General features: G+C 38.8%; 1 protein-coding gene and 1 long non-coding RNA gene across 4 annotated transcripts in view; one reads left to right on the top strand and one right to left on the bottom strand.

The window, feature by feature from the left end:
* Positions 1-24,724, top strand: part of chuk (component of inhibitor of nuclear factor kappa B kinase complex) — an 80,813-nt gene extending 56,089 nt beyond the window's left edge. The window contains exons 14-22 of one of the 3 annotated variants that reach the window (XM_067972557.1): positions 2,037-2,188; positions 6,653-6,714; positions 8,757-8,866; positions 10,517-10,566; positions 12,918-13,017; positions 16,738-16,885; positions 18,406-18,548; positions 19,017-19,116; positions 20,004-24,724. In XM_067972557.1, the coding sequence (XP_067828658.1) occupies positions 2,037-2,188; positions 6,653-6,714; positions 8,757-8,866; positions 10,517-10,566; positions 12,918-13,017; positions 16,738-16,885; positions 18,406-18,548; positions 19,017-19,116; positions 20,004-20,015 (877 nt within the window). In that variant the 3' untranslated portion in view covers positions 20,016-24,724. Of the gene's footprint in view, positions 1-2,036; positions 2,189-6,652; positions 6,715-8,756; positions 8,867-10,516; positions 10,567-12,917; positions 13,018-16,737; positions 16,886-18,405; positions 18,549-19,016; positions 19,117-19,933 lie in introns of those variants that run through there. The other 2 variants (XM_067972556.1, XM_067972558.1) reach the window with 2 other exon arrangements.
* Positions 3,154-9,701, bottom strand: LOC137304089 (uncharacterized). The gene is made up of 3 exons (XR_010958510.1): positions 9,497-9,701; positions 4,522-4,678; positions 3,154-4,285 (listed from the first exon to the last, which is right to left on the bottom strand). It is a non-coding gene; the product is annotated as an uncharacterized lncRNA (long non-coding RNA).
* Positions 24,725-27,730: the final 3,006 nt, after the last annotated feature.

Genomic DNA, 27,730 nt, shown 5'->3' with positions numbered 1-27,730 from the left:
ACCACCCATTTATATATATATATATGGAAATATATGACTCTGGGGCTAGAACTATGGTTGAGTTCAGCAGGACATCTCCGGGACAGGCGTAAGTGCTGCCCTGTTGGAGATGCACTCCCGTCAAGATACGGGCTCAAAAGCCAAGGCCAGTATCCATTTTATTTTAGAAACACAACTTTTTTACTATCCAAATTAAGCCACTTTTCCCACTGTTTTTCTTGTCTGCCTGCTCTCACCACTGCTGTTTCATGTGAAATAGGAGCACTTTGCTAATGTACAGCACTTCATGGCGCAGTCAAGAACTTGGCCAATAAGAAAGAACTTGCATTTATATCGCGCCTTTCTCAACCTCAAGACCACCCAAAACGCTTTAAAGCTGATTAAGCACTTTTGAAGTGTAGTCACTGTCATAATGTGGGAAAATGTAGAGCTAATGGCTTATGTGGAGCTTAAATTTAGATTTGTACCTTTCTGATGCCCACTGCTTGGATAAACTTATAATGCCCTTTATAATTATATATTTTTAATTTGGATTATAAAACCCCTCTGTTTTAACCCCACTTACCCTAATGGGCCACATTTTGCTGGAGCGGGGCATCTCGCGGCGTGCCCCGTTAGTTAGACTGGCCTCATGCATTGTCTTTAGTTGGTGCCTCCTTCCGGGGATACCATTCCTCGAACTTAACTTTCAGCAAAATGACATTGAATATTTTGAGAGATGGTGCAGTAATGTGTTCTTGGGGTAATTTTCACAATTATTGAGCTTTTGTAACAAGAAGAACTTTTACAAATGGTATTATTTGCAGAAAATTTATGTTTTAATTAGGGATGTCTTTGTACAAAAAAAATCAATTATTTCCTTAAATACTAGATTCCTGAAGGCAACATTTCAGTCAGCATGACGAGCAGTGGCATGGTTTGGAGCTACTTAGAAAAATGAGCTGAAATGTGCTGCTTCAGTGAGCTTCAATTAGTCTGAAGGTCTTATAATTTAGCAGAAATCTATTACTGTGTTTACACTGCCTGTGTACTTTGGGAACTGTGAAGATATGAAAATGTTTCTATAGTTATTTCTTGTTTTAACCATCTCCTATGGGGTGGAGATGGTTTAACTGTCCTAACAAATTCACGTCTCTTAAAATGAAGCCGAGCAGATAATTGGCCTATGATTTAATCACTTCACGTTGATTGGGGGAATATTATAATTGAATTCCTTGATTTATTTTAAAATTGCATAAACCATCTCATATTCATTTGTATAAATAGATATTCTTTTCTTCCCCAATTTCAGGGTTTGTGCGCAGAGTACTACATTTCTTCCAGTGAGCCAATGTAAAGTAACATTATTAGTGTATGCAACATCCCAACTTCCCTGCAACAAACAAAGATTATGCTATTTCCTGTCAGACATATTTCGAATTTCCATTAGTGTGTGTCGGAACCCAATAGCTTTGGTATATAAAGCATGAGTTGGGAAACATCTTTTGGCTGAAAATAACCTAATGCTATCAATATTTGGAAGTGACTATGCAACATGAAGAGATACATTAATAGTGCAAGTTTAGTAGCAGTGTAAATCCAACTTATGTTCTGGATGACAGACGTGTTTCCATCTACATACGTGCAGTTTCTCATTTTTGTTGCTTTCTGTGGATTTATCTACTTTCATTATTTGGTATTAGACCATTAAATATTGTTGGCTGTATTGGTAAATTGCATTGGCTAACAAGTATTTTTTGTTTTATAAATGAATTTTATTAATTTAATTTTACACTATGAATTTAACATTTCAAATATCCTTTTTTGTGTTTGACTTCTTCTCACAGATGCAATGTATTATTTTTTTCATTGTTTATGTCTGAAGATTTCAATACAGAGATTTTTAGCCAGTCACCTCACTGCCACTGTAAGGGTTAATTTTTTGTTTCCCAATGAAGAGACTTCCAATGGAAACTTTTTTTTTCATCTGTAACGATTTACTTTTTCAGATGTTTCATGAAACCTCATTGTGATTATGAATTGTAATTTATTCCCAGGCTGAGTCTCCTTCGTTACAACAATAATCTTACAAAAATGAAGACAACAATGTTTTCCAATTCCCAGCAGTTAAAGGCAAAGTTGGACTTTTTTCAGTCAAGCATTAGGCTTGACCTGGAAAAATACAGTGAACAAATGGCATATGGAATATGTAAGTGTTCAACTTTATTCATTTTTTTCCTGAATGTATAGTGATCACGTGATCTTTTGAATCTTAATGGATTTTCAGCAATTGCATTGACTAGAAGTGATCAAGTGACCTTTCTTTTCATGCCACTTCCTAGCAATCCTATTGGCGACAATTAATCACATGACTGACCTGACTGTTCCTTGTTTGATTGTCAGGACTGTGGACCAGGTGGGAACGGGGATTCCAGGAATTTATACAGCCAATAGTCACATGTCTGTTTCTGTAGAATCCCCTGCTTATTGTTTGTGAGCATAGTGATTGGTCTGTGGGAATAGTGTGACTGGAAAAACCTCACCTGTCATTGATCCCTGGTGACCATGTGACTCTAACAAGGAATAACATCACAATAACAAAATGACATGAGGGTGCAACTGATTTTCCTGATGTGTTAGCAGGGTCATGCAAATAAATAACATTTAAATTGGGAGAGGAGATTTGAGGATCTTCTTCCCCTATATCTTGTCCATAAGACCCAGCTCTTGCTCCTTTGAACCCATTTTAACTGAACTGCTGATCACCCAATTTCTCTTCTAGGGGCCCATGCTAGTTGATATTGTAAATGGTTCCCTCTCCTTCCTTTCAAAATCACTGTCTTCGTCTCCCTCCTCAAAAAGTCCACCCTCGACCCCTCTTTCCTGGCAAATTGTGGCCTCGTTTCCAACCTCTTTCCTCTCCAAAATCCTTGTAAGTGTAGTCACCTCCCAAATCCATGCTCATTTTCTTCGCAAATCCATGTTTGAATCTCCAATCAGATATATGCCTCTGCCACAGCCCTAATCAAAGCCGTAAATGACATTCTTTGATTACGATTGTGGTGCTTTTTCCCTCCTCATCCTTCTCGACATCTGTGCAGCCCTTGACCATCCTCCTCCAATGCCTTTCCTCTGCTGTAAGGAATCTTACAACACCAGGTTATAGTCCAACAATTTTATTTTAAAATCACAAGCTTTCGGAGATTATCCCCTTTGTCAGGTGAATGAGTGAAAGATTCTCAAATCGCATATCTTATATTAGGCTGGGACAGCATCACACCAATCAAAATGTGTCGTTGTTGTTCAAACAGGCCAGTCACGGAGAACAGCACGTCCCAGTACACTGGATATACATTGTGTCAATTACACAGACAGAAAGAAAGAGACCCAAATGGCGCAGAGAGAGAGAATATTAAAACACATAACTTTTTTTTCCCTTTTTGCTGGTGGGGTTACGTGTCGCGTGACATGAACCCAAGATCCCGGTTGAGGCCGTCCTCATTGGTGCGGAACTTGGCTTTCAACTTCTGCTCAACGATTTTGCGTTGTCGTGTGTCTCGAAGGCCGCCTTGGAGAACGCTGACCTGAAGATCAGTGGCTGAATGTCCTTGACTGCTAAAGTGTTCCCCGACTGGGAGGGAACCCTCCTGTCTGGCGATTGTTGCGCGGTGTCCGTTCATCCGTTGTCGCAGTGTCTGCATGGCCTCGCCAATGTACCATGCTCCGGGGGCATCCTTTCCTGCAACGTATGAGGTAGACAACGTTGGCCGAGTCACAGGAGTATGAACCATGTACCTGGTGGGTGCTGTCCTCTCGTGTGATGGTGGTATCCGTGTCGATGATCTGGCATGTCTTGCAGAGGTTGCCGTGGCAGGGTTGTGTGGTGTCGTGGACGCTGTTCTCCTGAAAGCTGGGTAATTTGCTGCGAACGATGGTCTGTTTGAGGTTGGGTGGCTGTTTGAAGGCGAGTAGTGGAGGCGTGGGGATGGCCTTAGCGAGGTGTTCGTCGTCATCGATGACATGTTGAAGGCTGCGGAGGTTGGCATACTCTTGCTTGGTTCCACTATTACTTATTCAGTTGTAGCCAGAGCATCTCCAGCAATGACATCTCTTCCCACTCTCACACTATTACCTCTGGAGTTCCCCAAGGATGTTTCCTTGGTCCTCTAATGTTCCTTGTCTGTATGCTGCCGCTTGGTGATATCATCCGTAGACTTGTGATCAGTTTCCACGTTAACTGACTACTCCCAGCTCTACCTCTCCACCACGCCTTTTGACCTCTTGAGAACTGCCTTGGTATGTTTACCTATATTAAGGCATTATATAAATAAAAGTTGTTGTAGTAGAATATATTAAAAATGGTGAATGACCGCAACATTCTGTTTGTACTGTGCCAATAGGTGGTGCCGTGAGGGTCACATTATGTGACCCATTAAGTAAGGTGGGGCTCAACTTATTATTATAACATGTAATACTCACATCACACTGTACTGACACTAAACTCCTATGTTCATTGAATTTGGAAGCAGTTGTTAGTCATACCTGATTAAAATTCTCTCCATACTGATGATCACTGTTCTTGCAATGTTTCCAAAGTGAAGAGCTCTCAATGTTTTATCCCCTTGAAGAAGCCTCTTTTCCCAATTGTAGTCCGATATTGTTGGTGCACACATTTTATCGAAGCATGGAGGTCAATGTTCTGTAAGAAAAAATTAACTCCTTGCTATACTTGAGAATTAATTTTGCAGGAGGTATCATGTACTGCAGTTATAATCAACCATTTTAAGAAAACGGAATTGGTAAGTGGGGAGCACTTTCTTAACTTGGTCAGTCCCATTGGGTTTACTTCGTATGAAAAGTTGAGTGAAGTGAATATGCTTCTTTGGGTTTCGGCTGTCAGAAAACAGGCTGAAGTTGGATAAGAATCCACAGCTGCAACACACAGTTCTGACACAGTTCAAAGGGGGGGGTCTCATAAAAGAGCGTAAGTGCTCTTGTTTCCATGTTTGTTTGTTTGTTTGTGGGTGGGGTGGGGGAAGTAAAACCTCAAATAAAAAGCAAGAAACTGCAAATGCTGGAAACCCACAGGTCACTGAGCATCTGGGAAAAGAGCTTCTGGGGAGAGAAAAGTCAGGGTGATGTTTTGGACAGGACCCTTCTTCAGGAATGAAAGATAAGCAAGTATGTTAATGGAATCATAAAAAGAGAGGGAGCGGAAGGGGAGAAATACAAATAAAATAAACTCCAAGCACAGAAAGGAAGTTAATTGGTGAATGACCTAGAACTTAATTATAAGAAAGGAGGAAATTGTTGGATGATGCTAAAAGATCATCACTGCCGTGAATTGAAAGAAGCATTAAAAGGAATGTGTGAGTAGCTACGGCAGTGAGAGGCCAAACCAAGGAAAAAGGTGAGAAATTGAAAACACAAAGTTTGCAGATCAGATCTGAAATTAAAGCAGAAAATGCTGGCTAAACATAGTGGGTCCTGCAGTCCTGAAAAAAGATAATAAACAGGTCAGGATGAAAGCCACAGACCCTTCCCCTCGTCAGTACTGTGTTCTGATGCCGGGTCTCCACCCCAAGTTTCAACTTGCCTCCTCTGCTCTGGATACCAACTGCCTCACTCTATCGTATTCCCCAGCTGTGAGGAAAATGGAGCAGATATCTCCAGTCAGACGTTACTAAAGTCATTGTTCAGACCAGAGGGCTGCAGCGTGTCCAGGAGAAAGAAAAGATACTGATCCCGAAGCTTGCATTGAGTTTGGCTGGAATGGTGCCAAAGATGGAGGGGTCAGGTTGGGAATGGAAGGGGATGTTGAAGTGGTGAGACAAAGGAAGTTCAAGGTCACACTTCTACACAGAACAGAGATGTTCAGCAAAGCGGTCACCTTATCTGTGTTTCGTTCTCTCCCATGAAGAAGAAACCATGTTGTGAGCAACAAATACAGTATTGTAGAATTCTGGAAAATACATGTAAATTGCTGGCTCACACAGAAGGAATGTTTGGGGCCACGAACGGTGGAGTGGGAGGTGGTGAATGGATAGGTGTTGCACTCTTGTGCTTGCACAGGAAAGTTCCAGGGAAAGACAGCTGGGAGTTGGGGTGGTGAAAGGGCCAACAAGGATGCTGCAAAGAGAATGGTCCCTCCAGAAAATGAAGAGGGAAGAGGAAGATGTGTTTGATGGTAAAATCATATTGTGGGTGGTGTAAATGGTGGAAGATGATTTTGCAAAAGGTGAAGGCTAGTAGATGGAAAATGAGGACAAGTGAACCATGTCATGTTTATGATTGGTGTGAGAGCAGAGGAAACAAGACGTCCCTGGTCAGGGATCCTGTCAACCACGGTAGAGGAGAAGCTTTGGCTAACAGAAAGAAAGAGGGAAATGGTGAGAAAGTATGGAAATCTGTGTTTCACCTCTGGGGAAAAAAAAAACTGGCTTATTGGACTTAGTACCCTTTTTCCTATTCCTAAAAGCTCTTATGTGCTGATTAGTTTGATCTGATGGTTATTTAAGGTGATAAAATTATTGTAGTTCTTGCAATGTGTAATTGCTGTAGGAATTTTTGGGAAAAAAATGATTTTGTAATTTCTGAGGTTAAAAAAAGTTGGTTATTGTCATGATCTTTTGTGAATTTTGAGTTTGAAATTAAAGTACATTTTTATTCTCAGCTTCTGAGAAGATGTTGAAAGCATGGAAGGAAATGGAAGAGAAGGCAGAAGCTTGTAGACAAGTGAGTAAATCACAAGTTTTGGTCGTGCTTAAAATTGTTTAACTGGAAGTAATCATTCCTAATCTTATACTTTAAGACTTACTGAGTGATATTCAGCACAGGCAAGACGGGCCGAATGGCCTCCTTCTGTGCTGTACGATTCTATGATAAGTAGTATGTTAAAGATACTAATGCTAAGTGCAGTCTACAGCACTCCGGTGTGATTTGGGAGCGCGAAGTAGAATGTTAGCTCCACTGAATGAATGACTGTTCGAATTTATGTATATTTCTGGTGATCTTTTCCACAACCACAAAATGTTCTTCGGTGTGCTGGGGCGATTAGCTTTTTATTGGCCCTTTCTAAGAAGGATCAAAATACGGTGCTTGGTTTGCTGGGTGTTTGTGCTGAAGATCATGACAGTAATGCTGTTTACTGCTGTGCAGCCGGGATAAGGCTATGGAAAGTCTGTGAATCAGCCTTGTGGCAAACAAATAAATATTCTCCAAATCTTTTAGGGTGCTCAACATACAATAGATTCAAATTTGTGGGACATGTGTCCTTTTCGTTTTCCCCTGGCTGCATCTTGTTACGATACTACTTAATTTGAAAATGTAAAATGTACATTACTAAGTACCTTTCCATTTTCCTTTGACTTAAAGTAGTAAAATAATAAAGAATTGTTGTTTTTAATTGTGGAAGTTAGTAAAATGTGTGCTTTTTTAAAAGTTTAGTGACTTATTGGGCCCAGCTTTGGGGCTGGTAGAGTGGCATAACTTTTAATTTGGACAAATACCTTTTCTGGCCAGCCACTAGCACAAAAGCAGCCATTAAATGGTGGCATTCCCCCCACCCCCCCGACCCGTTACACAACATGTCAGCAGTTAGCACGGCAGCTGTGTTGAAGTAAAGGTGGGTTTTAAAGTATAGCATCCAGAAAGCTAATTTTCCATGCTTGAGCTAAAGCATGGAGTAAAAGTGAGCAATTATATGTGTACATGAGATTTAACAACAGGCCAGTTTCCAATGCCTCTATATAAGATATGAATCCTGAATAAGTAGAAAATTTAGGATATGCTGTTTCAGACTCATAATATGCTAATTGTTTTGTTCAAAGGAGACTAACGTATAGCCTTGTTACAGTAAAGGTAGTGAGGGATACTAAACAATGGTGCCTTGCTTGTGTTGGTAAGTTGATACTGGTTGGTTGTTCAGTAGTGTTCCAATTTCTTTCAAAACTTGAGCGTATGTACGAACTGCTGAGCTCGTGTGCCTTTGCATGCAGTTTTTGGGAAACGAGCATTTAGGTATGCAGTTCAATTCACATGGTCACGTACTTGCATCTACTTAACAGCTCAAGTTGGCCAACCCAAGGCGGGGAGGAGGGAAATTAAATTTATGCTGGTAAGTTTATGGACTAGTTTCACAATGCACCTCGTGGCATGCATTGGTTTCTGGGGCTCTGTGCCAACTACAGCAGCTACACTGCAGTTAGCACAACAATAATTAAGTGTTGAGCTACCTTTTTCGGTCTTGCTGGAGCCAAAGCAGTAAAAGTGAAGTACAGTTTGGTTGTTGGCACTTGAATCATTTTGACACATTCATTCTAGCTTCAGTGTAACTTTGGTACAAAAATGCTCATGTAAGGAGGGCAAAGTTGGAGATTGTTGCACGTCGACAATGCAGAAATCTGACCAGCTAAAAAATGCTGCAAGACCAACAAACATGGCAGCTCTTCGGACTCGATGTGACTCGACTGCTTTATGGTCAATTCAATGTGGCAGTATGTTGCCTGAATACCATCATTCTTGGGGAAATGGAGAAAGGCAATGGGAGGGAGTTAGTGTGCATTTGCCTACTTTAATAAGGGGTGGAGGGAAAGATGCAGTCCTTTTACTGTCCATCAGTTATTCGGTATGTATATCTGTGCAACCGAATAACCTAAATATTTTTTCGTAATGGCCTTTGTTTTGTTTTACTAAAACATCAGTCAGTTCAAGGATAGTAGCAATAATTAAATCTACAGCTCACTTCATTTACAGAAACTTTTTTTTTGGCATTTAAGGCAGCTGAAATTGGTCATTTGGAAGAACAAATCGTGGGTCTGCACAGTGAAATAGTAGAACTGCAGAGGAGTCCATATGCAAGACGTCAGGGAGATGTCATGGAAAACCTGTAAGAAAGAATAATTATACCTAGTATGATAGATTTATGCATAATCTTCTAAAGTGGCAACTGGTATCTTCCTTTTAAAAAAAAAAAGGAAATTGTGGAAATTAGTGGGATCAAGCAGCACAGTGAATTAATGCAGTGGTCAAAAGTACCGTCTTCAATTTCCAGAGAGTCTTAATTTAAAGAACTGGTGTAGGTTTAACTGACAAAAGTCCTGACTTGATGATGGTTATTAAGCCTCAATACAAAATCAGTTCTGTCAGTTTCTGTTTAATCTTTTGCATTATAAATCATATTGCTCTTCTCCATTCAGATGTGACAGTAGTGATAGGATACACAATAAAAGGACAAAGAGACTCAAATATGTTTGTTTCCACTGCCACAACAATCGTGGAAATATGCATACATGCTTTGGTGGGCACCTGTGTCAAAGCAAGTAGCTGCAGAGGTGAAGGTAGATACAGATTTTTAAAAAATTATTGAGTCCATCTTAGCTCATCCATCCACAGTCTCTGTATCATAGCATTCAAATATTTCTTAAGTGACTCCAGAAATGTTGTCTCCACTACCCCACCTGCGTGGATAAGTTATGCTTTTTTTTTCCTGCCCCCTTCAATCCACCATTTTTCTTACCTTCCATCCTTTCTGGGGCACAAGCGCTGGGCACCTTGCACTTCCTCCTGCAAGTGAATGTTCTTCATGCACTGAGCCAAGATAGTGAGTGTTGGCAGGCTTGTCAGCCACAGGAGAAATCATAGTTCAGTCCAATTTTCTCCTTAGCCACAGAAGATAGCGATCAGAGTGGGAACTTTGCTTTGCAGAACTCTGGGTGCTGAGACCAATTGTTAGGCACCTACTAATAGAACAACATAAATCATGATTTCTCCTATGAAAATATTTTAAATAAACTTTTATATCTGTGAGATATAATTGGAGGAGAAATGTTTCCTTTTAGAGTACTCTTCTCCTTCTGCCCCCACTCCCTTGACAGGGCAAACACTGATTCCTAGAAAAAACAGTAATTTTCATATTCAGCATCAGTGGAAAACTGGTGTTCAATAGATCATAAACTACTGTTTATTTCTGACTTCAATCACCAAGTGTTATGGCAATGGTGTGCTTTCCCTGTGACCCTTTTGACATTAAGTTACTTCTCAGTCATTGTCAAAAGGTGTAATTGCTTTGAAAAGCACAGAATCATGAGGCACAGTCTGTTTTTGAGTAGAAAAAAAATCCCAATTCTGGTTTAGGACAAATGAATCTGTCATTGTCCAGTTGTGTTAATATGTGTAGGATTGAATCTGAGAACACAGATAGGGGAAAGTACTTTGCTGTTGAGCAAGCAGGACCATAAATATATTTTTAAACTTGAAGGAAAATGTATTGTGCAGTTGAACAGAAAGTAGTAATTCAGTTCTGAGCTTTCACAGGGAAAAATGCTTTAACACTGTGCTTAGATTGAATAAAGCCCACAAAAATCTATAAGTATGCTTTCAGCAGAACAGAGCAATCATCCACATGTTTAGATTAATTTATGAAAGGAATTATTTATGGCAAATATTGGTCCGTCAACAGACATAACAATTCATTAGATTGATTTACAAGTATGTCGGTGTAATAAATCATTTTGCTAATCTTAATTTTCCTTTCTAGAGAACAGAAATCTATCGATTTATACAGGAAGCTGAAAGGAAAACCAAAAGGTAGGTATTGTGCACATTTTTTATTCTGCAGATAACATTTTAGTTTGTATCTTTGTGAACATAGAGCAACATATAAAATATACTTCTCGTATTTTTAATTACATTTTATCCTTGACAACTGAAACAACACAATCTCATTGACTTAAAACAGCTGTCGGGTCCTTTTGTAGAAAGATGAAGAGTAACCCTTTTTAATATGTAGTGCTCCAGTTTGTCTGAACTCAGTAGACCTTTGCGAGGGCCAGAATTGATATTTGGGAACTGTGTTGCAGAGAGAACAGTGTGGAAGGTTGAGGAGCCATGTTAAGATAGAATAAATGATGAGAATGAGCAGCATAACTCAGCATAAAATGTGTGAGTGCATTATTATCATCTTCCTAACCAAAGTATGGGCACACACCACTTCCATCAAACAACGGTTGCACCAATTGGAGGTACGTAGTTTCACCATGAGGCTCTAGATATCCAAGTCCAGTTCCACATACTGGCTTGCCAATCACCAACTGCTTATACAAGGATCTCACGAGTGGCTTTGGCAAAGAGGCATGCTAGTCATGGGCACTCAGTGATTTGTTGGTGTCTGTTGGAGAACTCCCTGGAGCCACTTCCCCTTTTTGCCACAAATCCACCTCACAGCTTGGTCCTAGATCTCAGACGAGGACTGGAGGAAGTCCTTCCTTTGCATGACTAAGAGTTCTGAACCACGAAGGAGGTTATTTGGGCTCATGTCTTATATGCCACAAGCTTAACCTGCATTGGAACTTTGCTATTGAAGAAAACCTGCAAAAACCAAATTACCCCTCAGTGCAATCCCAAAGGACTGTGTCCAGACAGAAGTTAGCATCTATCAGAACCCCATGTACAACAATTGGAATAGATTACTCTTGCATGTTACAATCAATACTTCAGATCCTCTAATGGGCAATGCAAAGCCAAAATACTGCACTTGGGCCACCCGACACTATATCCCACTAATTGACCCATTGGTCAAGGTGATGGGTAGAACACACTAGATCTCTAGGCGAGCCTTCCAACAACACAAAATCATTTGCAAAAAAAGGATCCCACCATAATTTCAGAAATGCCTGGTACAGACACTCCAAGTCCATCTCTTACAACACCATCCAACACATCATTGATGAAGCCAACAAATAGAATGGGTTATAGTTGACAACATTGCCAAACTCCTTTTTTTATATATATGAGAAATTCGATTCAGTGTCACAGCTGCCCTTACGTGGATGTTGGTGCTGGAATGCACATCCCAGATAAAATCCAAGATTTGGCCCTGTATTCCCATAGCTTCCAATTTCTTCATGAGGTACTAAGTTGTAATCCTTTCAAAAATTGATTAAAACCATGGTATAGAGAAAGAAAAAGTAAATACACCCTTGGAGTGGGAGGAGAAGTAAGATTGCAAATATTCCAAAGTATTGGCACATCCCCTCATTAAACCACTGCTGAGAAATCCACGCATATAAATAGATATGTAAAGGAGACATGTGGACATGGCAAAATGACAGTATGTTGTTTGGTTTGGCTGCCTCATAAATGTCATCCAACTGATTCTTAATGTTTCCAGTTGCAGTATATTAAGTGAGTAGAAAAGCCTAGAGGGAGTAGTAGGAACGCAACCTCATTTGTTGTCCAAACAAACAGTTTATTAGATCACTTTCAATTTAATGATTAATTTGAGTCTTTTTTTGCTTTCAGCGCTTCTCAAATCATTTGGTTTACAGGCGCAGCCCACATCCATTCACTACCATAGAATTCAGTGCTTTGGCCTGGCTTGATGCCACTGTGAAGGTGCTCAAGCAGGAATTTTAGTACCAAAAGCATACACAGCATCACCTGGTCGTTGTTGGAATGTCCAATATCCTGGCTTGGATGCCTCTGGAGCAAACCAGTGTCATTGTGATCCTTGGCACTGCACCACTTTGATCTCCATCTATTCATTTAAAAGGCTTGATGTATCCTCTCGATAGCATTGGTGGCAGTTGGATTGGTGTATCTTTAGTCTATTAACAGGCTGATTAGAGGGCAATTTATTTTTGCTTTAGTCTCCGCAAAGCAAATAATTCTCAGAGTCTGGAGGTGGGAAGCCCGTGAATTGTTTGTTAGCAGATGGCACCAATCCTACTGCCATCAATATTATTGAGTAAATATGCTCTCGTGCATCTGGTCTTTTGAAATATTTTTGTGCAGATTCCATGGACAAGTGCTGGAAATAGGATTATTTCACAAAATAATTGATAGGGCAGCTCACTTCTGTTTATCATTGTAAGTTCTTCAGTGCATTCCACGAAAATACCGTTTCCAAGTGAAACTGTAATAAATTATTTTGTTTTAAGATTCACATCAATATGGAGACAGTACAGAGATGGTAAAGATCATTGTGCAAACAGTTCAGAATCAAGATCGGGTGCTTAAGGAGCTGTATGCACATCTCAGGTATGAATACTTAAGTTTTTAGGAGGATTTATAAATACAATAGTTGAAAGATTTGTTAAAATCCAGATGATACAGTGCACAGTAAAGGTAACAATGAAATAACAGTCAAAGTTTAGGGAAGGGAGCCAGAAATAGGATTGTGAATGGAAGTACAAGAGTGATGAAAAGGAACAAAAAACACAGGTAAAGTGAATACAGCACTCACTATTCATTGTGCCTTTGTGGTTCAATCTCATCTAGTTCAGTTGGCCCAGTGTTAAGGAGAATCCATTTGAGCTCATTGCCGTTGGGTTAGAGAGCAGAAAAATTAGCCATAGTTCTTGCTCTGTTTTCTGACTGTGTCCGTCCACACGTATGGATGTTGGGTTAGATTAAGATCAGGCTTTGCTGTGCTAGCCGTCACCCCTCCCTCATGATCAATGTCAGCATTCACTGTCAAGGTTTGCATGTGACTAATGGTCGATTGAGGTATACTATTGATAGATTGATGGAAATAAACCATGGGAATGGCCAAGAAATTGGGCATTAATTTATAGTAAAAAGCCTGCATTTCTAAAACAACCATAGCAGATCAAAAGTGTGTACCACTTGTGAGTTCTTAATGGTCCCACGCACCACTGCATTCCAAGAATAGATTTGAAAATTCTATTTGTTAATGGTTACAACAAATATTTCAATGTGCTTTGTGCTGAACAAGGACACAGAGGTAATTAAAATGCTTCGGCGTACCGCCTGCTTAATCATCTTGTCGTCTAGCATTTATTATATTGAAACTTTTCTTTTTTCTGCACCAGCTATAGCACCACTTTGATTTAATAGTGTTTTAAACTCGTCGCCAGTTTTCTCCTCCTCCTCCTCCCTTCACCAGAGCTTGCACAAAACATGTTGTATATTTGTTCAATTTTGCATATAGGTTATATAGTTTTGAAAAACTAGAGTGCTGTGATTTTAATATTTCTAAGGTATGCCTTTGATGCAAAGGTTAAGGGCTATGATAATTTACGTTTGTTTCAAAAAGGAAATGTGTAAATCTGAATGACTAGGTTGAGTCTTGTGTCCAGTTGATCACAGTACATTGCTAAATGATTCACCTTTGGTGTTTCAATGTAAATCTATAGATGTGACTCATCAACTGTTAATTAGTTCAGGTTCTTATTGGTTGGTCACTTAATGTAATTCCATGTTTTTTTTAATTCATTTTTGGAATATGGGTGTCGCTAGCAAAGCCAGCATTTATTGCCCATCCTTAGTTGCCCTTGAGAAGGTGGTGGTGAGCCATCGCCTTGAAACGCTGCAGTTCATGTGGTGAGGGTACTCCCACAGCGCTGTTAGGTCAGGAGTTGACCCAGCAACGACGAAGGAATGACAATATATGTCCAAGTCAGGATGATGTGTGACTTGGAGGGGAACTTGGAGGTGATGGTGTTCCCGTGCACCCGCTGTCCTTGTCTTTCTAGGTGGTGGAGGTGGAGGGTTTGGGAGGTGTTGTTGAAGAAGCTTCGGTGAGTTGCTGCAGTGCATCCTGTAGATAATGCACACTGCAGCCGTGAAACGCCAGTGGCAGAGAGGGTGGATGTTTAGGCTAGTGGGTGAAGTGCCGATCAAGCGGACTGCTTTGTCCTGAACGGTGTTGAACTTCTTGAGTGTTGGAGCTGCACCCATCCAGGCAAGTGGAAAGTATTCCATCACACTCATGACGTGTCTTGTAGGTGGTGGAGAGGTTTTGGGGAGTCAGGAGGTGAGCCACTCGCCACAGAATACCCAGCCTCTGACCTGCTCTAGTAGCCACGGCATTTATGTGGCTGGTCCAGTTGAGTTTCTGGTCAGTGTAATTCAACTTTATTGTTAATTGCCTTACATTAATGTTACAGTTTGGCAGACCTATTGTACTGGCCATGTAATTTTCAACTGAATATTAAAAATATTGAGAGATAAAGCAGAGTTTTAAATACAATTTTTTTCTTGATCATCCATCCATATTGTGCAGTCTTTCAAAATTATCATTTATACTATGGGCTGCATAATTCACTGCACAAAATATAGCTTTGTAATTAAAACAGAAAATGCTGGAGAAGCTCAGCAAGTCAGGCAGCATCTGTGGAGAAAGAAACAGAGTTAACGTTTCAGATCGAAGACCTTTCTGTGGGACTGTTTTCTTTCAATTTATGGGGATAACAAAGTTTGCTTTTTAAACTCTAAAAGCTGTTCCCTTCAGCCATGTGCTGCAGAGTATTTTGTACTGCACAACAAACATTCCCTTCGCAACCACATTACGACCAATGAACAGAAGATCTAAACTAACTAACAGTTGCCACACTCTCTCAGCCATGGAAACCATCACAGAACCAATGATTTAATTTGCTGATTTAGATTATGTCTTCTGTGATATCATATGCACTGTGTGGTGCATTATCCTTATCCACAGTAAATCTTCCATTTAATTCAGTTTCTTCTTTGCATTTCCTCACATTTTGAAAGTGTTTTTGTTTATTTCTGCAAAGGCATGATGGGCCGAATGGCCACCTGTGCTGTTTCACACTATGATTCTATGCTTCATATCGATTGATGCATTCATTATCTGTGCAACTCAAAAATGCATGAGTGATAAAAGTCACTTACCGGATAAAAATCAGATCCAATGGGCCCCTGATGTATATGTTCTATATCTCTCATAAACCATTGTAACACAGTACCAGTTCTGATCAGGTGATGTTTCCTGCTATTTATCTTCAAAAAGGAAAATGAGGGAAGGCCAGTGCACGGCACACTGCTTTTACTGGTAACGTGAAAAGAGTATTGGTACAAATACTGAAATAAACCCTCAGTTTGTTCCAACTGCTAAAATGAATATCATTTTTACACTGTTGTGTCAAACCAAAAGTGTTGGTTTCTTATCTTACATGTATTTTGAAGTTAATCGTTGGCTCTTTTGTAAGCAATAATGTACCTTGGGGTAGAGTTTCTGCTTTGGACGCAATCAGGAAATTACGCCCAAAATGCGCTCGAAATAGCGCTGGTTAGGTTGCAGTTCAAGTTTCTGATAAAATTTATTTGCATAATCACATATGTAAAATCTTCCATGAACCACGCAATCGGGCAGCATAATAGAACGTAATCGTTTTTTTTTCTTTCCATTAAAACGTATTCCTTGATGTATTTAAGAGTGGTAACCTGGTGCAATTTTATTACTGCAGCTGAAAATGGGAAGCATTTTTGATAAGTCCTCCACCTGTGAGTAACCTGATTTAAAATCACTGAAAATGACTGAAAAAACTATACTGAACCACTTAATAGTTTCATTTGGTGTACGTACACTCGTCAGTTTCTCAGAAAATTTTTGAAATTTTGATATGAAAAGTCTTTGAAAATGCGCCTCGTAGTGCCGAAGAAAATGAGCGCAATTTGAAGAGTCTTCCCTAACCAGCGCAATTGGCGGAAACTCACAGTGTCGAAGTGGGGGCATGGCCAGTTTTGGGGGTGGGTTCTAATCCAGGCGAATTGAATCTTAAACCCGTGTAAAAGATTGCAGAAAACACGACAAACGTGGTTTCGGGCGTAAGTCACTTACATTTAAAATTCCCCGATCTTTTCCGCTGGTTCGGCCAATTTTGTCCGGATCACGTTGATGTTACTGCCGTAAACGAGCAGAAACTCTACCCCATTATCTCAACTGTCTTGATAGTTCTTTCTCTAATCGTTGTCTTTCTTTGTGACTTGCAGTAAACTGTTGGCTTGTAAACAGAAGATCATTGACCTTTTTCCAAAGATTGAACAAGCGCTTGACAACATCAGAGAAAATGAAAAAATGTTGTTGAGATCACAAGAGAAGAGACAGAAAGAAATATGGTATTTGTTAAAAATTGCTTGTGTAAGTACTTTTTCCCCCCCCCAAATCTAGTAGCATTATAAAGTTGAGTAAACATTTCTTACCAATACAGTCAGTCTTATTATAATGCCATCACTATTAAGTCATCTCAGTTACCCTTACTTTAGATGAAATGGGTATGCTTCCATTTTGTTTACTTCATACTATCACCAGGTAGTAAATCTCCAAGAGAATGAATGTTCATGTTTTTACTGATGCCTTTCTCGTTACATCACCAGTATTGTATTCACTGCCTCATTTACTTTTTTATTTTCTTCTCCCTCCAAGTTACCCTGTGCCAACTTCCCTGACTGAAGAGTGAGCGGGTGACTTGGCTCCTTGCATCTGCCAGTAAAGCTTTTGGATAGGATGGCTGAATTCACTTCCTAACTTTCTGTACCTCATGCTGGGATGTGCCTCACACTCATTTTACCGTCCTATTGAGTTTGGTGATGATTGCTGAGTTGCAGTGCTATGATCTTGACTCCTAGTCCTATCAAAATTGCATCAAATAGGAAGCTCCTTGTATCGCAAAAAACCAAGCATTGCGTATTTGGCAGTATAGTTAGAGTATATTTTGTATCTTTTACGTTCATTTGCACATCCCTTTTGCAACCATGTGACACCTCTAATGAAAAATTTACAAACCATAAAAATTGCTGGTACTGATGATCAGTATTCTACATTAAAGTAATGGGTGGAAGATTTACTCTTGTGTGCTATATAGCAAAATCATGAATGTATTCTTTAAAAGCATTTTTTTGATTGTGTAGTCTCAAGACTATTTCTTGTGTTATTACTCTGAGATGTTAGCAGAGTCTGAGGCCCAGACAACCTCATCCTCTGCTTTGAATCTGTTGTAGCACCTATTGGGAAGATGAAGGAGGAAAGCTTTTTCTCAAAGGCGCAACCACAAAGACCCTTCATTTACATGTAAAGAACGATAACACTGCACAATCTTCCAACGGCTATGTTGTTCCACCCCCATTTTATAGTTTTACTAACAATTGCAATGTACTTGATTAATTAGTCACCTTTTTAATCAAGAGGACTTTCTCTTTTCAATATTTATATTTCTTCCTTTTCCAATGCTCTTGCATCAACGCACATCATCCCCTGTCAAGAGAACTGACAGGCGACATGCTGCCAGAGCTCCTTTTGAGCCGCTTTGTCATCAGCCTAGGGAATATGTGAGAGAGTGGCTCGGATGGATTCACCTCCAATGTTCCTACCTCCTTGGTACGTCTTCATCCTGGCCCAGCTGAGATCAGGAATTTATTGTGCAGGAGATTTTTGGTGCAAACTGACAATCCATGATCAAGTACATTGAGACTTCAAACCTAGCTTTAATTAACTTCCTGCTGGGATATGCTGCAATTTGTGCTTGGGAATTGAACAGAGAGCAGCTCTAGGGCAATGAGTGTTAACACTGCCCCTTTTTAAATTTATTTGAAATGAAAAAAAATCTGTGCAATGAAGTGAGTTGAGTTTTAACAGCCCTTTTGGCATTTAATTCTTTTCAGAGCACAGCGCGAGGCTCTGAAAGTGCAAGTCCAGAGTCTTCTGGTTCACCCCAAGGTTTAGGATGGGCACAGCAGGGGCAGTCTTTTATGCCACAAAACACTTTGCCTAAGCCTTTGTCCTCCATGTCTGTAATGAAAAACAGGTAGGAACTGCCAGGATATTGCCAGTTTTTATTTTGTAGGTACTTAAGTATTTACAATTAAGATTTTCAGTAAGAATTATAACTGAGTTATATCTGATTAATATATATTGAAGAATTGGCTAAAATATATGGAGGAAATCGTACATATATGGAAAATATAGCTTGGTTTTGAAGTCTGGCAACATAATGACACTGTTAGTTTTGTGAATATTAGAAAATTGTTTTTTGCTTTAAATGCTTACCATTTCAGAAACACTTCGAAATTGAGTAAACACAAATATGTGTGAGAAGAAACAAAGCTGATAGGTGTGATGGTGTTTCTGTGCCTTTCATAAAAAGAAATTTGTTTCCAAAATGTGATGTCTATTAAGTACACTACCAGTGTTGAGTTCAAAGCAAGCCTAGTTGTTAAGCATAAAATAATCCACACGATGAGCTCGTCATGCATCCTATCCTTTATCCTCACAGTGAATCTTCAGTGTCTATAATTGAGGAGAACCAAAATTTCTGCAGCCAGTTGCATAGTTTGATGCAGGAAACTCTATTAGAACAGAATAACAGCATATTGGTAAGCACTATTCAGTCTTTTAACTGCAACAGTTACTTAATGTGTTTTGTCTTTAGACTATACAGACCTATTCTCCCTTTAGAATGCTGAGATTCCCTTAAAATATGGTTTTGCCATTGTGAAGTTTTTTCCAAGATGCATTACCCGATTTATACACAGAGCAGGGCATAATGACATGGTTGGCATAATGATGTTATTTGCAACACACAATAGCTGGCAATGCAGATTTATCTTTTTTAACAACAAAGTTTCCTTTGCAATATTATGGAATTACTGCTGCAGTAGGTAACTGTGTTTGCTGCAATGCGATTTTGCAACAAAAATCTATTACCACCAAAACTCTCTTGCAATTCAAATGCTTTGGAAGAATAAATTTTAACTATTTCTGAATATCTTAACATTGTAAAATAATATTAGAATAGATTTCAATATTAAATGGCTCCTGTGGCAACAGACTCAATGGCCATCACAGTGCTTCTTCATGATGATGTAAACATTTTCATTAAATCCAATAGTGATGTATATTGAAGTTCATGAGGTTACTGTGTGTAAACAATTCAGCAAAGAACACCTGGGCCTGTAATTTGTTTTGTTCAGCACACAGGAGCAGTCTGGTACCTTGTAACCTCTGGAACTCTGACTTGTATTGCTTAGTTAACCTGAAGGTTTATCAATATCTTTGTTACCAAGTTTGGACTTTCACCATTACACAGTATAAGGGAAAAGACAGCCTGCTTGTTTGATGGATGGAGTGGATGAAAAATTGATTTTCTTTGCAGTACTGAGTAGTCAGTATTCATTAACTTTTCTTTTTCAGTCTCTTGATTGGAGTTGGCTTGAAGAAATGTTATCAGACAGACTCTGAAATTCATATTTTGTTGTGGCAGTTGAATTCTTGAATGCTGACCACCAGAAGACCTTGAGTCAGTGTGGATTTGCAGTTGTGAACACTATAAAGAAAAATCATATTTCTGGAGCTTGGAAACTGAATCCTGCTGTGCCTCAGACCTGAGTCTCTTGGACTTTAATCGCACAGTCTCAGATCAGTCAGGACAATGCAAGAAAGTACTGGATCTGCATATTATACTGCTTACTGGCTTTGTCACTGCGTATCAGTTTTTATACCACAGTTGCTGTGAAAACAGTTCAAGTAAAATTATGTTAGACATTTTCCTGTGTTTACTAAATTGTTCCATAATTCACTTTTTATATTGAATAAAAACAGAAATTGCTGGAAATACACAATAGGTCTGTCAGCAGCTGGAAAGAGAAAAGATGGATTTACATTTTGGGTGTAGATTCTTCATTGGAACCTCAACTGTCAGGCTATCTTATTGGCAGTTGCTGTGAATGTCCAACATTTGAAGTATTGTCCCTTTTGTTTCACATTTTATTTCACTTGTTTATTTACTTAAATTGGAGGAAGACTGGGGGAGTATTTTTTACTTCAATTTACTCCTCCTATATTGTATACAGAGTAAAATAATAGTCTCAGAAGAATTTTGTTTGGCATTTCAATTTTTAAAAATACCTACTTTGTAGCTACATGGAGACCACCAAATTGGATCCACCTCCCGACTAGGTCACTCTGGAAATGCCACTGAGGGGGAGAGTGTCTTCATGCACCTGAGAGGTCCCATAGGCCATGACTTTGAAGTGGCTAGAGAAGCATAGATCTCTAGGGAATGATTCAAATGGTTAACAATCTGCAACTGCAAATGGTATCATGGTTTCATGGTGTCCCACAATTCTCAGCATGGTCTGAAGTTGTGGCCCTGCACAACGGTGTTCCCCATTGGTGACGTACACAGAGTGGCCGAGCAAGGAGGGAGATCTGTCTAAAGGGTTTCCATGCAGGTTTCAAAATGGATTTTATAAAAATATCAAATGAAATTCTCCTGGCTGTTCTTTTATTCAATAAAATAACAGCCTGCAAGCTTTCCTTCTGCTTTTGTTTTATATTTTGAAAAGCAAACACACAGACATACTCTTCAGAACTTCACTATTGAGAATCTGTGTTCATTTAAAGGAACTATATGGCTATAATAAATCCACTGCAATGTTCATGATATGATGGATAACCGCTGCCTGAACAATCTGTTAATTTTTTTTTAAAACTTCTATGACTTTTGTAGAAATCAATTTTAACAACCTGCTGTCTCTAACATTGTTTTGATTTCCATTTGGAATAGGATTCTAAGCAGCTATCGTGCAATTGGTGTACTACCACAATATCCTATATTTTTAGCTAAAGCAGCATGATTTATAAAATTAGTGAAAATATGGTTCCTGCTACTGGAATGTATATGACTAAGCTTGGCAATGAAAGTGGCCTTTACTAGACTGCATTTATAACTTCAATAACATGGCTTTAATGTCAGTGTTAGGTTTGAAGCTTGTTACTGACCCAAACCTGTTGCCTGACCCCAATTCTCACTTTGGCTTTTTAATTTTTTGAAGGATTGGGTATTATGATTTTAAATTGTGTTCAACTCTCTACAGATTGAAAAAAAAATACTATCATATTATTTCGAAGTTTACCCATCTTTTTCTTTATTTCACCATTTGAAAAAATTTGAGGAGTGGGGGGGGCGGGTGGAGAAATATGCAGAAAAGTACATGTCTCGGAGGGTACCGTGGAAATGAGAACTAGAAACAGATATGGATATAAGATTGAACAATGATTACAGTGAAAGCTCAAGTAAAAGGTTTAAAATTGTAGAGGCAAGAAAGGTCTGCATTCTATAAAATCTCACCTTCTAGTTTTTCTTTCTCGTGACGTTATGTATAGATTTAGTAACACATTTGAGTAACATCTTGTTCCTTTGTGGTTAAGTAACTAACACTGCTCTTGTGATGTTACTATATTAGTTCTGATATAACCAGTTCTTGAAAAGATGAGACATTAAACTACTATTAGTGAAAGCTTTTACACACCCCTCACCCTTCACAGTGCTGAGTAAATTGAGGATACTCCACCATGCAATACTGTTGTATATAAAAAGTTTTAATTCAAGAATAGCTGTTCCTTAAAAACATGAGTAAAATTCATTGTCAAATAGAATAATTTGAGTTAATTATTTCTACCTGCCCTTTTGGCTATCCACTCAAGCTGTGTTTTAAAAAAAATTGATTTCAATATAAGTGGGAGCAGCAAATGGGGATTCTACTTAATTGTGAGGAAAGTAGAGGTTTACTCCGTATCTATTTTGAGCACTAAAATTCACCCATTTTGTTTTAAGTAAAAATCACAGTGCTGTTTTAAACTCCCCAGACAGCTCCCTCTATGCTTCAATTCAGTTTGTCTACTCTCCTGAAATTGCTCAAGTGGAGAATCTGGATATTTGGAATGAAATGTTTTCACATTTCATCTGTTAAATGTTTTCATCTCTGTGGCAGAAGAGTTAAGACTTCCTCCTTTTATCAGAAAGGGTTTGCTGAATTGTGTCCCACGGTGCAGATATTTTTGGACAAAATTTAGTTTCCTACTTATTTGTTTTTTGTAATTGATCCGGTGGATCTTTTGTTTGAAAGAAAGTGCTTTGTTATAGTTGAGCTACATCTGTCCAGTACTTCATTATTTTTGAGGATGAAACGCCCTCTTTTTAAATGTATTTTTCCCACTTCCTCTTTCCTCATCTTCCTGGCCAGAAGTGTAGATAATTGGTCCAGAGATTCTGCCAGTGTTGCTCCAAAACTGGTTGCTGACGTGACACAGGGATTTTTGAACTTTCTTTTTCCCCTGTGCAGAAGAATCTGACATCAGCAGTACAACTGAGATTGGGATCTTGACCTGTGGAGATTGCGATCGTGAGACTACATGCCACGCTCAATGCATTGGCCCTCCAACATTTTATGCAGTCCCTGTCTGACCCAATACCTTATAACCAATTTCCATCTTCATGTAAATAGTGATAACAAGAAGATGCAAGAAGATTTTATTTTTTTTAATCTGTTCAGTCAGCTGTTGAGCTAAAACTTTTTACTACTTCTGTGACCAATGACATCTGGCTCTGTAACTAACCTGTGTAATTTTGTTTTAAATTGACTAATGTAAATTGAGACTCTCAGTGTAATTGACGAACAGCTAGACTTGAAAGTATTCCTGGTCATGAGTTGATTCAACAGAAGCTAGTTAATGACCACAGAAAAATATTATTTAATTATTTTTGTCACACAAACAGTGTAAGTAGAGAATATATGTCCACTGTTTATACAAAATAAACCCAAAATAACCCAAAGGTTTATACAAAATAATGGTGCTTACTGTTCAAGTGAGTTTTTTGATGTTGATTCAGTATGAATGGGAATTATTTTTTAATCTGATGTTTCTGATGTCATGCTGGTTGAGGCTGGACCTTGAAGCATATAAAAAGTTTGATAACATTGTTTTGCCCTTCTGATTTTTGTGGGAGGTTACACACTTAAAATTGAAATAAATCCAGTGACTATGAATTGTTGCTTGTACCATTTTGATATGCAGTGCCATTTGTGCACACATGTTTACAATGGTTATGGGGAAACATTTTCAGTGAAGGCATAAGCCACTTTGAACATAATATGTATAAACTGGGACGGCATGGGGATAATGCTACAAATATTGGGGTGAGTTAGAAGTACATTTTACTGCTTGTCTAAATTGTATATATGATAGAAAGAAAATACAGTGTCAGTGGAGAGATACTGAGTTTACTTTTAAGTTCATCGTAACATACTGACATCCTCTTCATTTGGAGAACAAACACATTATTCTGCTGTCAGTCATGTCTCTCTTGTACATTTTCCATTTTTACTCATATGGCAGCGTTGATTGCACTTTTAGGATGTCACATTGTTTGGGTCTTGTTTTAATTCTTATTGTTTTGTTCAAATTACCTAAAATGCTCTTGCATCATTGAAATAGATATTGAATGTACTGTTTGCAACGTATTAGACACAAGGGGTATATTTTTCAACGTTCACTATTGCTAGTGCAAAGGTTGACATGCCTGCTATATCTTCACAACTTCTTTTTCTCTAACATTAGCGAATGGAGGAAAATGCATTCTTTACTCTGATCCCGTAAGCTAACGTGTGATCAGTTTAATTTAGCACAACAAAACCTGAAGCATTTGTTCAACGGCAAGAAAAATTGACAAACAAATGAATTCTAGTAATGTGTTTCTGATTAAAAAGTGGAGTCACTTATCCAAATCTCTTTAGAAACTGAAGATAAGAAAATAGACAGATGTATATATCAACCGTGACAAATTGAAGTTTTGTATTAGAATTTTTTTTGCTTCATTTTCGGTTCCTATACACAGTTGCTCATGGGACATTTATTATTGTCTTTGTACTTTTATGTTCCTTTTAAACTTTAATTTGTATTTATGCACCTCTAAAGTACCAAAAATATGTATTTTGTTTCTGTTAGTGATTTGTATTTTTGTTATCTTAGATTTTTTTTGTGTTCTTAGTTGGTGATCTCAAATCAGTGTTTTAAACTATGAAATGTAAATGGTTCTCAGATCTACTGTTGTGGAGTTATTCTGTTGCGAACAAACTGACATTAAAGGACTATAAAATTCCAGATTTAATTGAAGTTAAAAATAAAATGGCATTGTTCTCATCTTGTGGGTCAGTTTTTTTCTCTTCCCTCCATCCGTGGATAGTAATTTGCCACCTCCTATTCAGATCGTTCATGCAGACCACTTGTTTGTCTGTAAAAAAAATAATGGTTCATCAGTTTACTAATTTTAAGACGCATATGAAAATACCAGAGTGTCCTTCTGTACCGAGCTCCACCCTCACGGTGGGAGTTTTCCCTTCGTTTTCTGTAACAGAAATCCTGATGAGAAAGCTTCTTTTAATACTTTTAATATTTTAAAAATTTGTTCTTGGGTTGTGGGCCATGCATTTCTTGCTTCTCCCTAGCTGCCCTGACAACTGAGTGGTTTGCTGGGCCAACTCGAGGGCATTAAGAATTCCTTTTCCTGAAGGACGTTAGTGAACCAATTGGGTAGCTTTCATAACATTTTCTATACGCTTGATCATTTTAATTGCATGAAGCATTTTCCTTCTTGACCGAGTATTGATTATAAACACTCATCTTCAAATTAAATCTGATCTCTATAAATAAGTGTCTTTTTGTGTATTTTATTACATATGCCTTAAAAAGACAGTACAGGCAGAGGTGGGGACACTACACTTCTGGACAGTGCCCCGTTACCAGAAAGCATATATTTGCAGATGTTGGGTGAAGAGGGGGCTGGCGAAGCTGATCATGTGATGATTAGCCACTTTGCAAGCTGCTGAAGGAGGGGACCACTGTGCCCCATTGCTTTCTGTGAAAGAGAGATGACATTTGGAAGAAAAATACATTTTTTTGAATAAAGTAATTATAGTGGGAGCCCACTGAATGCAGAATAGTCCCTATCAGGGGAATGATTTTTTTAAAGAAATTGTTTTTTGTTTACTGTGTCTCCTTTAGAGAGAAACAAATGAAATAAGTAAACGCATGACTAGAGTGAGCATGCAGAAGCGAGGGTTTCAGTTTCCTTAAATATCGGGACAAATTCTGGGGCAGCAGGAAGTTGTAGGGTAGACTTGACCTAAAGTGGATTTTATAATGTCCTTGCATAAAGGGTATGTGGGGCATTGGGTGGAGTGGAAGGATTTAAACTCTTAAGACATAGGAGAGGTGTTAACAAAACAGACCAATAAGAGGAAATTGATGACCTCAATAACATAAAGATCAAATAAGAAAAGCAATGTTTTGTAGGATAGATTTAAACAATTTTGTGCAAATGCAAGGAGCACCTGGAATGAAGTACTGGAGCTAAGAGGAGTGGCGTGGGGGAAATTAATTAAGAAAGCATCCTGAGACCAACACCCCACCCCACCCAACTGGCATCCACGAAGCACCTCCTTAAAGGGGGCACACCAGTAAAATTACATCAAAACAAAGGTATATGGTGCCTACCGGTTCTGGAAGGCATGCAGTGAGACAGTAGATACTGCTTGTTGGCATTAAAAAGTCATGAATTAAAGACTGAAACATAGACAATGATCAAACCTGATAGTTTAAGCTATTTTAATTGGGCTAAATCAACTTCATCTCCCCTCAAAGAGACAGTACGATTTAAAGTACATGGACGGGTGAACTACCTCAGCTAGTTTTAACCAAAATAAATGTAACCAAAAAAATGAAAATATCAAATCAAAAGTTCTATACAGTACCCACCAGCCTGGGAAGGCATCAGAAGTGAAGTGGTAGCTACTGTATTTTGGTATGCAAAATGGACACAAACTAAATACTGAAACAAAGACAATAGCATAAAAGTCTCCCATTTTGCAACAAACCAGCAAAGCTCACTGGCAGAGGCTGCAAAGGAAAAAGCTTCTGAACAGTGTCAAGCAATTAAGTAGTGCAGCATCTGGATTACAAGTCAGAACAATGGTGAAGCCAGTTCCTGGAAAAAAGATGAATTCGAAAGGGTTTGGAGAAAAGTGACCAGGATGATGCCTGGTCTTGGACGAGTTATGAATTAAGGCTCAAGTGACTAAACTTACTTTCAGTAAAGAAAATGAGACTGATGAAAGGTTGAATGAAATAGGTTGGAGTTAGCAAGTTATTTTACTTGGACAATGAGAATCGAATTAAAAGACACAAAGACAAAATTCACACGCCTCAAGCAAAATTACAAATAAAAACTCTTTTGCACAGGACAGCGGACATATGGAACAGACTTGCAGAGTAAGTGACTGATTTGGGATCAATGGTACCTTTTAAAAGAAACTAGATTGACATCTGTTGGGGGGGTGATGAGGGTTATACAGATATTAAGACAACTGCTTTTTCCAAGGGAGATGGAGGTGGTGTGGTTTAAAGGAGGAATCAACAGTCGGGTGGTGGGGAGTGGGAATTCCCTGATCGAATAAACATACATGGACTTTGCATGTGAATAGCCTTGATGAGCCAAATGCCATTTTCTTGCTCTGAACTTAATGTATTTGTGTTTGTGGTTTAATTGTTCTCTTTACTGTAGAGACCCATTTGCGTGTCTCCATTCAGCAGGGGGTGGGTCACCTGATGACAGTTGTGGGACCATCATCAATTGGTTCAATTGGAAATTCTGCAGATTAATATCCTTTCTGGCTTTTTTGAACAGGTACTGTTGTGTAATTATTTGGTACAAAATGTTCCCATTTCATACGTCTTACATTGGCATTGAGAGCAGGAAACCATGCCAATCTGTGGGGTTTCCAATGGATCTGGTAGGATTAGGATGGACACTGGCTCTCCCTCTGAAACTCATCTCCAGGTTTCCAAGAAAAAAATTCAAAAGTCACACCAACCAGGTGAATGTTGGAGACAGGAAGGGGGATGTTGCCAAGATGACGACAGAAATGATTTCTTGGTCTATAATTTGACTGAAATGTTTTGGATGGTTGGACTATTTTAAAGGGAGTTAGAGGATTAGGTTGATGCCCAAGAGATGAGTTGTGACTTTGTACACATGGAGAGACAAGGAGGTAGAGTTTCCGCTTTGGGCGCAATCGGGAAATTGCTCCCGGAATGAGCTCGAAATTCCTCTGGTTAGGTTAGGCTTCAAGTTTCTACTAAAATTTATTT

Source organism: Heptranchias perlo, chromosome 36, assembly GCF_035084215.1.
Source record: "Heptranchias perlo isolate sHepPer1 chromosome 36, sHepPer1.hap1, whole genome shotgun sequence".
NCBI classification, from domain to species: Eukaryota; Metazoa; Chordata; class Chondrichthyes; order Hexanchiformes; family Hexanchidae; genus Heptranchias; species Heptranchias perlo.
Note: the sequence above shows the minus strand (reverse complement) of the source record. Positions and strands in the feature narration are given on the sequence as shown.